At 49.7% G+C, this 12351-nt stretch overlaps 1 protein-coding gene across 4 annotated transcripts in view; it reads left to right on the top strand.

Moving 5' to 3' along the window:
- Cdhr3 (cadherin related family member 3) overlaps positions 1-12351 on the top strand; it is a 59832-nt gene that overhangs the window by 7456 nt on the left and 40025 nt on the right. For 2 of the 4 annotated variants that reach the window (XM_023719481.1, XM_023719482.1), the window contains exons 2-4: positions 1481-1683; positions 7246-7411; positions 7810-7913. In XM_023719481.1, the coding sequence (XP_023575249.1) occupies positions 1481-1683; positions 7246-7411; positions 7810-7913 (473 nt within the window). The remainder of the gene's footprint in view (positions 1-1480; positions 1684-7245; positions 7412-7809; positions 7914-12351) is intronic. The other 2 variants (XM_004635012.2, XM_023719483.1) reach the window with 2 other exon arrangements.

Raw genomic sequence — 12351 nt, 5'->3', positions numbered from 1 at the left:
CTGCTGGTTCTCCTGGGTCCTGCTGGTTCTCCTGGGTCCTGCTGGTTCTCCTGGGTCCTGCTGGTTCTCCTGGGTCCTGCTGGTTCTCCTGGGTCTGCTGGTTCTCCTGGAGGAGCTTCTCATGCTAGCTTTGCTGATATGACTTTGGCTCTTCTCATCGTCGAAGGAGCTCGGGACCTTCTTCCCTTTGGGGCAGCTCTGGTCCTCACTTTGAGCATTGTTTTCTGGCTCCAGGGGGGAAGATTGTGCTCTGTTCATTCTCCTGGAGAAGCTTGTCCTACTGACTTTCCTGATGTGAACTCAGTTGTTCTCATTGTCAGAGGAGCTTGGGACCTTGCTGTACTAAGGATGGCTATGGTCCTTTTTGGGAGAGCTCTGGTTCTTGCTTTGACAGTTGCTTCCTGGCTCCAGTGCAGAGCCCTCGGCCCGCTGGCACAGACCCTTCACCCCTCTGGCCCAGACTTCCTAGCTGCTACCACTGACTTTTGGGGCTTCCCAGTGCAGATCTGTGAAACGGGCCTGCATGAGGCATTGTTGTGGGTTCTAGGCCTCTGGACGGATTCATGGGAGGCATTGTCATGGGCTCTAGGTCCTCAACGGACTCACTCAGGGCATTGCTGTGGAGTCCAGACCCTCAGTTGGATTCTTTTGGTCTCTAGTGTGTGGACAGATTTCCTTCACTCTCTTTATACATGCTTCTTTGGGTGACTATTATAAAGTAATTCTGTATATTATGTGTCTTTATTGTTTCCCTTACAAATCCTGATCATGACAGTTCTCAAGGCTTTGCTGGAAAAAGGATACTTTTTCTTAGGTTGTAAAATTCTCTGTGTGTAGTGCAGCCAAGGCAGCTCCTGTGCCCTTCTTGTCTCTTTTTCTCTTCTCTGAAACCAGAGCTGGCCAACCCCCAGGAAGTACTGACTGGCCCTGTACCTCCACATTACCCAACAACACAGCCTCCCACCGTAACAAATAATCATCCTCAGGATTGCTAATGGATGCAGAGAGATTCCTCCATGATTTTAGAGTTCTCCACTCATGCCCTCTTAGTTCTCAGCTGACCTCATGAATCACCACTGCCGCAAAGCAGGAAATACTCTTAGAGATGACTGGGACATTGCAGAAGAGATGTCGGTACTAGACTAGGGCCTCAAAAGGGGTGTCTGTCCATCTTCTGAGGCTTTGTGCTCCTCTTTCTTCCCCTGGTTCTTCACAAAGGCTGGGAGGAAGAAGAAAAGCGGGGAGACAGGAGAAAAGTGGCAGCTTTGTTTGCTCAGTGACAGGAACAGATTTCAGGGCTGTGTGGTGGGGCTGTTTCCCTGGAGCTCAGAAGATCTCACACGTCCGTCCGTTTCCAGCACTTGGCAAGAGCGTTTGTTCTTGGGGAGTAAGCAGGTCTCCCTGTTGCTAGGAGTTGAAAGCACAGACCAAGCTGTGAGTCTCATGTTCATGTCATTTTGCATCCTTTTTAAATCCACAGGAGGAGAAGCGCTACACTTCGTCCACTTACCTGCCTCCAGCAACGTGGCAGAGAATTCTCCCCCTGGGACTTTGGTGCACAAGTTTTCTGTGAATTTGTCAGTGTCATTGTCACCTGTGGCCCCAGGATTTCCCATGATAATCAACTCAAGTCCACTCACTGAAGCCTTCAGGGTGAACAGGCTGTCAGGCACTCACTTTGAGGTAAGGCCCACTCACGGAAGATGCCTGTAAAGGAGCGCTTGGGTTTCTAGGTCAGTGAGCCTTTCCTCATTTTTCCCCTGTTCGATTTCCCCTCTCATGGGACCCAGAGTGCTGGTTGGGCTGTCCCGGCCAGGGCCCCTTGTGCTGGATCTTCCTGTAGGCTGTATTTTTTATGTTTTCTTAATTCATGTTTGCAGGACATAGTGATTGCATTTATCACTCAGAGCTAATACATGGACATAACATATCTTAATTTTTTCTTTGTCCCCTACCCCTCCTGCCCCTCCCTGGTCTTCCTGTCTCTTATCCCCGTTTGAAAAAGCCCTCTCTGTATCTTAATTACTTTCCTCACCACTGAGACCGACACCTGTATATTGAAGGGGGAGAGGTTTAGTTTGGCTCATGGATTTTAAAGGTTTTAGTTCATAGTTCACTGGCTCCAGGGCAGGGCAGCATGGCAAAGGGGGCATTGCAGAGGAACGACAGCTCCTGCTGTGGAGGCAAGAGGCAGGAGGGATCAAGGGAGGAGGAGGGAGCTAGGCCACACCGCCTCGTGATCATCTCCTCCCACCATGCTCCACCTCCCAACATCACACTTAGCTACACACTCATCATGGACTGGTCCACTGATGCGTATCAGCCTCCATGGTGCAGCCCTCTCCACGAAGCCCCACCTATGACAGCAGGAGCAGTGGGAGCGTTTAGATATAACCATACCTTGTGTCCTTTTGCCTATGTTGTGTTTTGCTCTTTGTTTAACTTTGGGGTTTTTCCTGTAAGACAATCCGTATTGTCTAATGGATTAATATAATAATATTATAGGGGTCCTGCCCCTTAGCTCAGTTCTTTAAGTAGCTGCTTCAACAAAGCAGTCAGGCTCAGTTTGCTGTGGTTCGATCCCCACAACTCCAGCCAGCCAAACCTGTGCTGAAGGCATTCGGAGCAAAAAAAAAAAATTATAATATTAATCTCCAATTAATATATCATCTGTGAACATTGTGCTTGATTTGTTACAGAGAGAGGGTTTGTTTCTTATTGCTAACTGCCCAGACCTGATATCAGTGTTAACTGTGCTCATGTTAATCAAATTCTTTGGGTAGGAGAGTGTGTGGGTTTTGACCTCCTTAAAATCCAGGCCCTGATGAACTTGTGCCTACTGATTCTGCCTTTCTATGAGTCTAAAACTATTTTTAGAAGGAACTCTAAGTTTAGGCTTAATATGTAAGGTTACACCCTTCAATAAAACGTAAGTCTAACTGTCTGTCTCTACTGTGTGAATGTTTCCTTGTGGATAATTCAGACCCAAAACCTCTCATTCCAGATCCATGCTTTTTATTTTGTCCTCTGTGTCTCTGTGTCTTCCCACCGCTGTTGTTTCCCTGTTGGGGGAAAAAATATTTCCTTATTTTTTGCATGTTTTTCACAGGTAACCTCAGTGATTGCCAAAGATGTCTTTAGGGTTCAGGTGTCTATGCTTTGGGGTTCTTACCCCTTCCTTCCTTCTTCTTCAGCTGGCCTGGCAAGCTTTTGCAATGATCTTCAGTCTGGCCATTGGTTCCTTGGTCTTGTGGGACCCCGTTGCTTCCTTGGGGTACATACTAGATGTTAAACTCAGCTCCTGGTTTGAGTCACTTGGGCAGCCACTCAGAAGTGTGCTGACATGGTGCCCTGGTAGAACCTGTGACTGGAGGCCAGGGCCTACATGTTGGGGTCTTGGTTACTCCCAGGCTGGGCTATTCAAAATACAAGGACACAGTTCCTCTGTCTTCACTTCAGCATCCAGATGACATTCCAAGGGCCCAGATACTGGTCATGCAACTCAACTGCCCTGACTACCAACTCTTTTGACACCTGCCTTCTTGTCTCAGCAGCTGCTGCCATCTGTTCCCGCTGGCCTTGCCAACTACTCACACTTACAGAGTGACACTGTGTATATGCTGGGCAGTGAAAGTGATTTGTGCGTGTTTGCTCTTGTGGTCCTCAAGACAGGCTAACAATTGGATCTAGAATAGTTCCCCCTTCTTGCAGATTGGAACAAGGAAGCACAGAGTTCAAGTAATTTGACTTGAATGCACAGCCAGGGGGTCACTGGGCTGAGACATGTGGGTTATTTTCACTGGAAAGTTCTTATTCTTGGCCTCTGTAGTTTACTGCTTTTTTTTTTTTTTCGGAACCGGAGATTGAACTCAGGCCCTTGCACTTGCCAGGGAAGCACTTATTCCACTGAGCCATCTCCTCGGCCTTGTTTACTGCTTTTTGATGGTGATAATTTCGCTCCTTTACATTTGTTTGGAAGGTTCAAAGCACATGCATATTCCTGACCTCCTGACTTAAGTTATAGGGAGCACAAGTATTACCAGAGTTCAAAATTTAAACTTTTAAGTACAAGATAATCCAGAGATAACAAGCTTGCATGACTTGTCCAAGATCACATGGCTATAAGTGGTGAAATAAGAATTTAACCCAGGTCTTCTTGCTCCAAGTCCTGGGCTCTTCTCCTTACATTTCCATGCACATGGATTAATTCCAGTTGCAATCCACATATGTGGTGAATTTTAACTTTTTGTAATTTATTACAGTAAAAGACCCACTGCCATGAATTGCACTTGAAATACTTATCTCTCACTTCAAATACACTAGTCTCATTGTTCTTGTCATTTTTGGGAGCAGATCTGGAAGTCTTCTTTTGTGAGTGTCTTTATGAGGTGTGATAAAAATACAGTGGATGCCACTGTTGAGCCCTATTCAATGGAAAGGCAGGCTTGCAAACTCAACACAGAGCATCCTCACCCACCTTACTCATTGGCACTGTGTGACTTCCCAAAGTCATGGTGTGGCTAGTCCCAAAGTCAAAATGACAGTGGAAGGCAAAAGTTAGAAATTACTCAGGACAACAGGGCAACTCTAACCCTAGCCCCAACCCCAACTCGAACCGTAACCCTAAACTCTAACCTTAGTCTTAACCCTAAAATGTTCCTAACCTCTTGAAATGGCAAACTTCTTATCCCCTTCACTAAGCTAGCCTCAAGTGTTTGGTGTGTTTTCCCCATCCTGTGCCCTCTGGCACCATGGCCTGCAGCTCTCCAGGGCTGGGCATTGCACGAGGATGGCCTCAGGCTTACAAGTTCTGACGCTGCTCTTAAGAACTGGTGGCTTGGCTGGGGAGACAGCTCGGGCATGAGCGCCTGCCTGGCAAGCGCAAGGTCCTGAGTTTGATCTCCGGTATTGCATGCCATGCTGACCCCCGAGCCCCAGGTGCACTGAGGTGACCCTGAAACTGGACATGGTGGCTCATACCTGTGATTGCAGTTCTGGAGAGGCTGAGACAGAAGGATCACTATGAGTCTGAATTGCATAGTGAGATCTTGTATCGAAAAGAAAAGAAAAAAAAAAAAAAACAAAAAAAAAAAAAAAACCCAAGAATTGGTGGCTTCTTTCCACATCATCAACCATCACCTCCAAAAAAGCCCTACCCACCCACATGGCCCACAAGAGCTCGGCCTGCTGCACTCAGAACATGGCAATGCCATCTTGGGGCAGAACCTGGCTCTTCCTTGGCAGTCTGAGTCCTCAAACCTTGAGCCTCTGGAGCTCTGAATCATGGCAAAGCCAGGAGGCCTCCCTCCTTCCTGAGACACTGCTGAGAGTGCTGCAGTAGGGACGTGAGGAGAAGGAATGACAACAGGGACAGCATCTTGGGTTTATGGAGCATTCACCACATGCCAGGGATTCCCATAAGCGTTTTGTGGCATCACTCATTTAATCTTCACGACGATGCTATAGAGTTGCTTGCTGTTTTATTTGCATGGTAAACATGGGGAGAGAAATCAGGGTGCAGAGAGGCTGAGAATGTGCTGCAGTTTGCAGGCACAGGAGGCATCAGGGCTGAGACTGCGGCCAGGTAGGCCCACCCCAGAGGTCCTTGTGCATAGCCCCACGCCTTGCTGGCTAGCGCCGGTCATTCAGCTGCAGGTGGCCCATCCTGAAGCAGCATCCATGGGGGACGGAGGATGGGGGACAGTACTGGAGAAGCCAGTGAGAATGACAAGGGCCAAGCCTGGCAGCTGTGAGGGCAGGAGCTCTCCAAGGTCCTGTGAAGGCCAGCGCCTATCTCTTCCTCTCCCCACCTTGGAGCCCGACACCCTCTGCTCCCTGCTTATTATCCTGAGCACTGTGAGGCCCAAACTTTGCTCCACCTCGCCCATTATGACTGCCAGCTTGATAGCCCCAAACCCAGGCTCACTGTCTGCATCTATACTGAGGGTCCCCACGCCCAATTGTGACCGACGTGTCCCTTCCTTTCTCTGTCCGAGTCTCCTTGTGTGCATGCAAAATGAATGGGCAGAATGTTACCAGCCTGTGGTTGTTGTGATAATTAAATGAAATTCTCCACAAAATGCCTTGGCAAGAGGCTGGCATGTAAACACTTGATAAATGCTGCTGACAACAAAGCCAATTTTCCCATTTGTGTTGATAGCATGATGATTCTTTTAGTTCCAAGATATAACATTTTTAAGTCTTTTTTGGGTAAGATCAACCATTTGCCTCCCCTTGGGGGCAGAGCTGATTCTCCAGGAAAGGGGCTGGTGGTAGGTAACATTTAGGGAAAGGATCTATCCTGGGGGTTCAGAAGGCGCCAAGATTACCAGGAAGCTAGGGAGAACTAGCTCCCCTGGAGTCTGCACTGAGGCCAGGTATTCTGCCCATATCCTGTACCATGCTCCCCACAATAGAGTGCCAATTTGGCATCAATGTGAGACGTTGAGATTTTCAAACCATAGCAATGTCTTAGGGGCCGTGGGCCATCTTGGAGTGCCAGGGGCACAGCTGGTGCCCGGATGTAGGCATAGATATGAGAATTCATGGGCTGGGGCCTGTGAACCCCAGTGGGAGCCTCTGGATTCTTTCTGCCACAGCCTTCATTCTGGGGATGTCTCACTGGCCATGGCATTTGCTGCTCTTCCTACTTCCCCCAAATACAGATAGCAGGGGACCTGAGTTCCTGATGACAGTAGACGACAGTGCAGGAGGCACACAAAAAATGAGCACTCCGTGTAATATTTCTTGTCCTTGCAGATGTGTCCTTTTCTCTCATTTATTCTTGGGTGTGACCTTGGGAAACCTAGAGGGGTGAGTGAAGCTGTCACTTAGTGGAAACCCAGCGAAGAGCACACCCTTTAAAGGCAGGGCCACTCAGCTGTATTGGGGGAGCTGAGGAATGGTCTAGGGGCCACCCCCAAAGCAAAGTGGGACTGTTAGTCCTCAGGCTTCCCTGCAAGTCACTCATGCAGCATATCTTCTTAATATCTGTCTTCCCCACGACAAGCAGCGGCACACGCAAGCGCTTATTCGACTGGGCCGTCTCACCGGCCCCCAGGTCCCTTTCAGGAAGTGTGTCGGGCTGCTGTGGGGAGTGCTGAGGCAACACAGCGGGCCCTCCACAAGAAACGTGGCCTGAGCCGAGCAGGCTGCTTCCTGGCCTGAATGAATCTCTTCTGCACTGCGTGAGTCCACAAAACACATGCTCGCACGTGGTCCTGAGAATTCTGCATTCCGTTTTAGGTCGTCACCTTTGGGAAGCAACAACTGGATTTTGAAACAGGACCGAATACATTTGATTTGCAGATTTATGTTAAAGACGGGGTCAGGGTCACTGATCTGCAGGTCCTGACTGTCCAGGTGACAGATGTTAATGAGCCACCTGAGTTTCAAGGCAACTTGGGAGAAGGTAAGATACAGTAGGCTGGGCAGAGCAGCATAGATGGGGGCATGGGGAGGACCCTGGGGTGGAGGAAAATGGGAAAGAGAAACACATATGTGGTCCCGTTTCCTTGGAAAAGGCAGCTGCTCAGGAAGCAGGAATAAATGAAATGTCTCCTTTCCGAGTCACCTTTCCACGGAGGAAGCAAAGGAAGATTGGACTCCATAACATTGTACTCATTCCCATAAGTGGACCTGTTAACACGCACCGGCTAGTGGAGCTCCTTGTGGCCGTGGCTGTGGCTTCCCTCTGTCCTGAGACACCAGTCTGCCTGGTTCCACCAATACACACAGTAGTGCAGGTGTTGGAGCTCCAAGTTTGCTTCATCTAAGTCTAAAGTGCCTCTTTTTTTTTTGCTTGGTGAGGTACAGGTTTAGACCTCTTCATAGCAGAAAGAACGAACCCCGGATTCATTTACCAGGTCGAGGCCTTTGATCCAGAGGACACAAGACGACACATGCCCCTCAGTGTAAGTGTCCCTGGGTCCCAAGCTCCTGGAAGGTGGGGGCAGTGGCAGTGCCAGGTCTATTGCACATGCTCAATATTTGTGAAATTTAAGCCAATACAAACTCACCTACACTATTTTATTATTAGCATGTTTGAGATAGAGTCTCACTGTGTAGTTCAGACTGGTCTTGAGCTCACTACATAGCCCAGGCTAGCCACAAACTCATAGCCTCTTGCTGCCTCAGCCTCCCCACTGGTGGGATTACCACTGTGTATCAGCATACCCAGCTCCCACCATTTAAAAAGTAAGCATAACATGTATACCCAAAGCCAGGAATTGCATTTGCTGTTCAGGAGATGAGGCCAAGCTGCCTGGAGCCAGGCCATTAAAAGTGGATTTAGGCATCCCAGGAATCCTTGGATGTTGAACAGGAGACTAGGTCTGATTGAGTCTGAGACACTGATGTCTCTTCTGTTTTTTATGAATCAGTGTCCTATGTAGAGCTACTGGGAGGGCATTCAGCCTACCAGCTGGTTCTGGGCACAGATGCCGGGCTCCGAGCTCTGCCCACTGGCTGCCCAGCACCCACATTGCAGCCCAGGCTGGGGAAGAAAGACAAAGCAAATTCCACCTGCTAACCTCAGAGCAGCTGGCACTCCTGCCCACACAGCCTGACTGGACAGTCTGCCTGCATGAACTGTGGCCCTGGGGCAGCTGGAGACGCAGGAGGCTGCTTCTACCCTACACTATGAGACCTGCAGCCCCAACAGGGCCACTTGGGTAGCAGAGGAAAGTGGCTGTGGGAATGGACTCAGGACAATATAGGTGGCCCATGGGGTCTGAGCCACAGCTGCTATGAGACTGTTGGACACATCTTAAAGTTGGGGATAATCTGGCCTTATTCATTCATTCATCCAAGATTCATTCAGGTCAACATTTGCATGGAGATGCAAATGCATATGAAATAGTGTTCTTAATGGACTCCCCCTGCGGTGGGAGGCGCTTGGCATGGATCCTTACTAATGATGGACTAGCTGTGTTGTAGGGATGTTTGCATGCAAGAGAATGCTCCATTGCAGCAATGGATACAGGATGCTTTTCTCTTTCATGCAAGAAGTGTAAAGGTGGGCAGGCCATCCAGGGTGGACAGCTGCTGTCACCAGGAGCCTGGACTCAGTGCTCCTCCATCCAGAGCATCTACTTTTTCCTGATTTTCTCACCTCATGATTGCGAGATGGCTGCTGCAGCTCTGGGCCTTGCCTCCGAATTCCATGCAGGAAAAACAGAAAAGAAAGCAGGATAGGGTAGGGGGGGAGTGGGGCAGACCAGCCCGCTCTGCTGCCCCTTCTTTTTATAACAGGAAAACAAAGTCTCCTTGAAGCCCTACCCAGAGGACTTCTGCTACTCATCACTGGCCGGAACTCTGTCCAGTGGCCACCACTGCTTGGTGGTGACAAAGGAAAAGACATTCTGGGTAGACATGGGGTCAGCGTGGTATTGCACAACTGATTCACTTCATTTCATGCTTGCTGTGTATCGAGCACATCCAGAGCCTCCTCTGGGAAGCGGGCAGGGCCCCTGTGGAAGGAGCTTCTCAGCACCCGCTGCAGGAGGTCAGGGCGCTCCTTTCAGGCCTTGCCTCCGGAGAGAAAGCAGAAGAAGGTCAGAGTGACCTTCGCTTGCCGAAGTGGCAAATTAGAGCTCCTGCATTCCGAGCTCCGACTCTGTCCTTTCAGGTGAGGCTCAGATGCACTGTAATTGCTGAAAAGCTTGCCAGATGTGATGGGGGCCAAGCAGAAGGAATCGGAGTTGAGGCCACAAAAGGTTATTTTTAAGTCTCCATTCTAATACATCTCCAAATTATGCAGGCACAAAAGGTCCTGGCCCCTTAGGAAGCCCTCCTGGGCTGTGCTGGCAGGTCCCCTTGCGAGGAAGGGGACAGATTCAGCAAGACATGCTCCCTTTAAAACTGCAGTACTGTCCATAGGCCCAAGAGCAGCCCCAGGCCTGGTGGTGGCTGGTGCAGTGGCTTCCACCACCAGTTAGGGGTCCTGCAGGGGCAGGGCCACAGGACCACGGCACAAAACCTAGTGGAACGCTGGACACCCTCTCTGGGGCTGCTGGCTGTGCAGCAAGCACGCAGCACAGCGAGGCTGCAGGAGCAGCAGGCGTGATCTGAAGGCTCCTTTTGGCCTAGAAAAGCTAATAACACCTCGGGACATAACACACGGTGACCTTTGTCCTTAGATATTTTACTCTGGGCCCTTGGGGATGCACAATGACAGCTTGCTCTGTAAGAGAAAAAAGGAGATGGGTTCACTCGCGAGTGACCAAGCCGCGCCTCCCAGCCTTGGCTGTCGGCGTGGCTCGCAGAGAACCTCAACGCACACAGTCTCCCCCGGTGTGACTGGCACCATGTGGCCCGGCGTCAGAAACCAGAAGCCCCCACGATCCACTGCACTGCCTCCCACGGTCCCCCCGAAGCCTGCCTCAGAGCTTGGGGTCTGTGGTCTGGGCCAAGTGGGAGCATCTTCAGGGTGGCCAGGTGTCCCTGGCAACGCTTGTGGTTAGAAGGCTGGGAGGGGTCTGGGTGTCTCTGGGTGTGTGTCCAGGCCTGGGAACAAACCCCAGGCTGATTTCACACATGCAGCTCTGGGCCACTGGAGACGGCCCTCAGGTAGAGCATGTGTCTGGGCGTTCTGCCTACACCGCACGGCTGCAGAGCCCCTGAGAGAAAGCTAAGGAGACTTCCAAAGAGCATGAGCACGAGCCCAAGGGGGCCAGGCTTCATCTGCACCCATCATTCCTGCCTGGTGGGCTCCACGGGTTGCCTACCTCAGAGCAGCCAGTAGAGGATGAATTTTAAAAATTGAAGCTGAGGTAGGAGAATTGGAACTTTGAAAGCAGCCTAGACAATGAGGCAAGACCCTGTGTCAGATAGTAAAACAAAATAGGCTCAGTATGAGGCCGTGGGTTCAAGGTCTAGTACAGGAAAACAAAACAAACAAAAGGAGAGCTGTAGAACTCATCCTGAAACCCTAATACCTCTAACTGGCAAACAGTATAACGTTATCCAGCTCCATGAAGGAAGACGGTGTAAATCGGGTTGCACTGAGGCACCACTAGTAATTGTTCTCTCCTTTTAGAAGAAGTGTAAAAGCCTGTGCTGGGCCAGGTGTGGTGCTGCATGCCTGTAGTCTCAACACTCAGGAGGCTGAAGCAGGAGGATTGCTGTGAATTCGTAAGCCAGTGTGGGGCTGTGTAGTTAGTTCCAGGACAGCTTGGGCTACATGGTGAGACACTGATTTTTCTTTTTTAAAAGTGCTTATCCATGCCTTGGACCCACACCGTTCCACCTTGGACAAGCACCATCCACTAAAGTTATCATGTAGCCAGAAACTGGAGCTGCACATGTAATTTTAAATGTTCTAGCAGCCACATTAAAAGTACACGAAAATACAGGAAGTCAATCTTTGTATGGTCAACTCAGCACACCCAACAAATTATCATTCTAATGCATCATCAAAATAAAAATGATTAATGGAAGACTTTGCATTCTTTTTATGTTTGCCATCATAGAATGTGGGGTGCATTTTGCACAGACAGTCCACCTTCCTGCAGGTCCCCATGGTTCAAATGCTCAGGAGTCACACAACAGCAGGTTGGTGGCCTGTCCTGGGGGCCCAGGCTGAGATGCAGCATTTGTCCCCTTGTCCAGGCAGCGTCCGTGCATCTGAGGATGCAGGTGGAGCAGGGGCTAGAGGGGTACAGTAGTAACAACTCTGGACACTGTAGAGAAGGACGCTGTGCATGTGGATGGTTGCATTTTCTGGAGCTCCTCCCAGCATGCCCCCAGCTCAGCAGCCCCAAGTTTGGCTCAAGGGGCACTCCTGCCCTCTGGGAGCAGCTTCCTTGGAGACTGAGACCCTAATTGGTTGCTCAGCTGGAGGCAAAGTGAGAGAGCTGAGCTGCAGTCCTTCCATTAAGGGGCTCTCAGTCCTCCCCTTAGGGAAGGGCTTTTGCATAACATGAGGAGTGCGAGGTCTTCCCCAGACAAAAAGACTAAATTACAAGAGCAGTAACTGGCAGAGCAGCAGAGCAAACCTCTCTCCACTTCCATCTTGGTCCTGAGAGGGGCCGCCATTCACACACCTTTTGGTCTTCCCAAAAGGTAAGGCACTGACCTCAAAGATGCGATTGAAAAAGTGAATATTTAAATATCTAAAAAAGACAGTGACAAGGGCCTGAGTTTAATCCCCAGTTCTGGGAAAAAAAATAATAACAGCGAAAGACGCGTTACTTGTAGTATTAGAAGTAAAGCCATGGTGTTATGTTGAGCTGTAGGGGACTCAGGTCAACAATTTATGACAATGCCAGTCAAGCAGAAGACCCAATACTATTATGGACTACTGGACTCTTTTAGAATATTTTGCTGAGTTAACACACCTATAATATTCAA

This window comes from Octodon degus, unplaced genomic scaffold (genome assembly GCF_000260255.1).
Source record: "Octodon degus isolate 3935 unplaced genomic scaffold, OctDeg1.0 scaffold00068, whole genome shotgun sequence".
Lineage (NCBI taxonomy): Eukaryota > Metazoa > Chordata > Mammalia > Rodentia > Octodontidae > Octodon > Octodon degus.
This window is presented reverse-complemented; position numbering and strand designations above follow the sequence as displayed.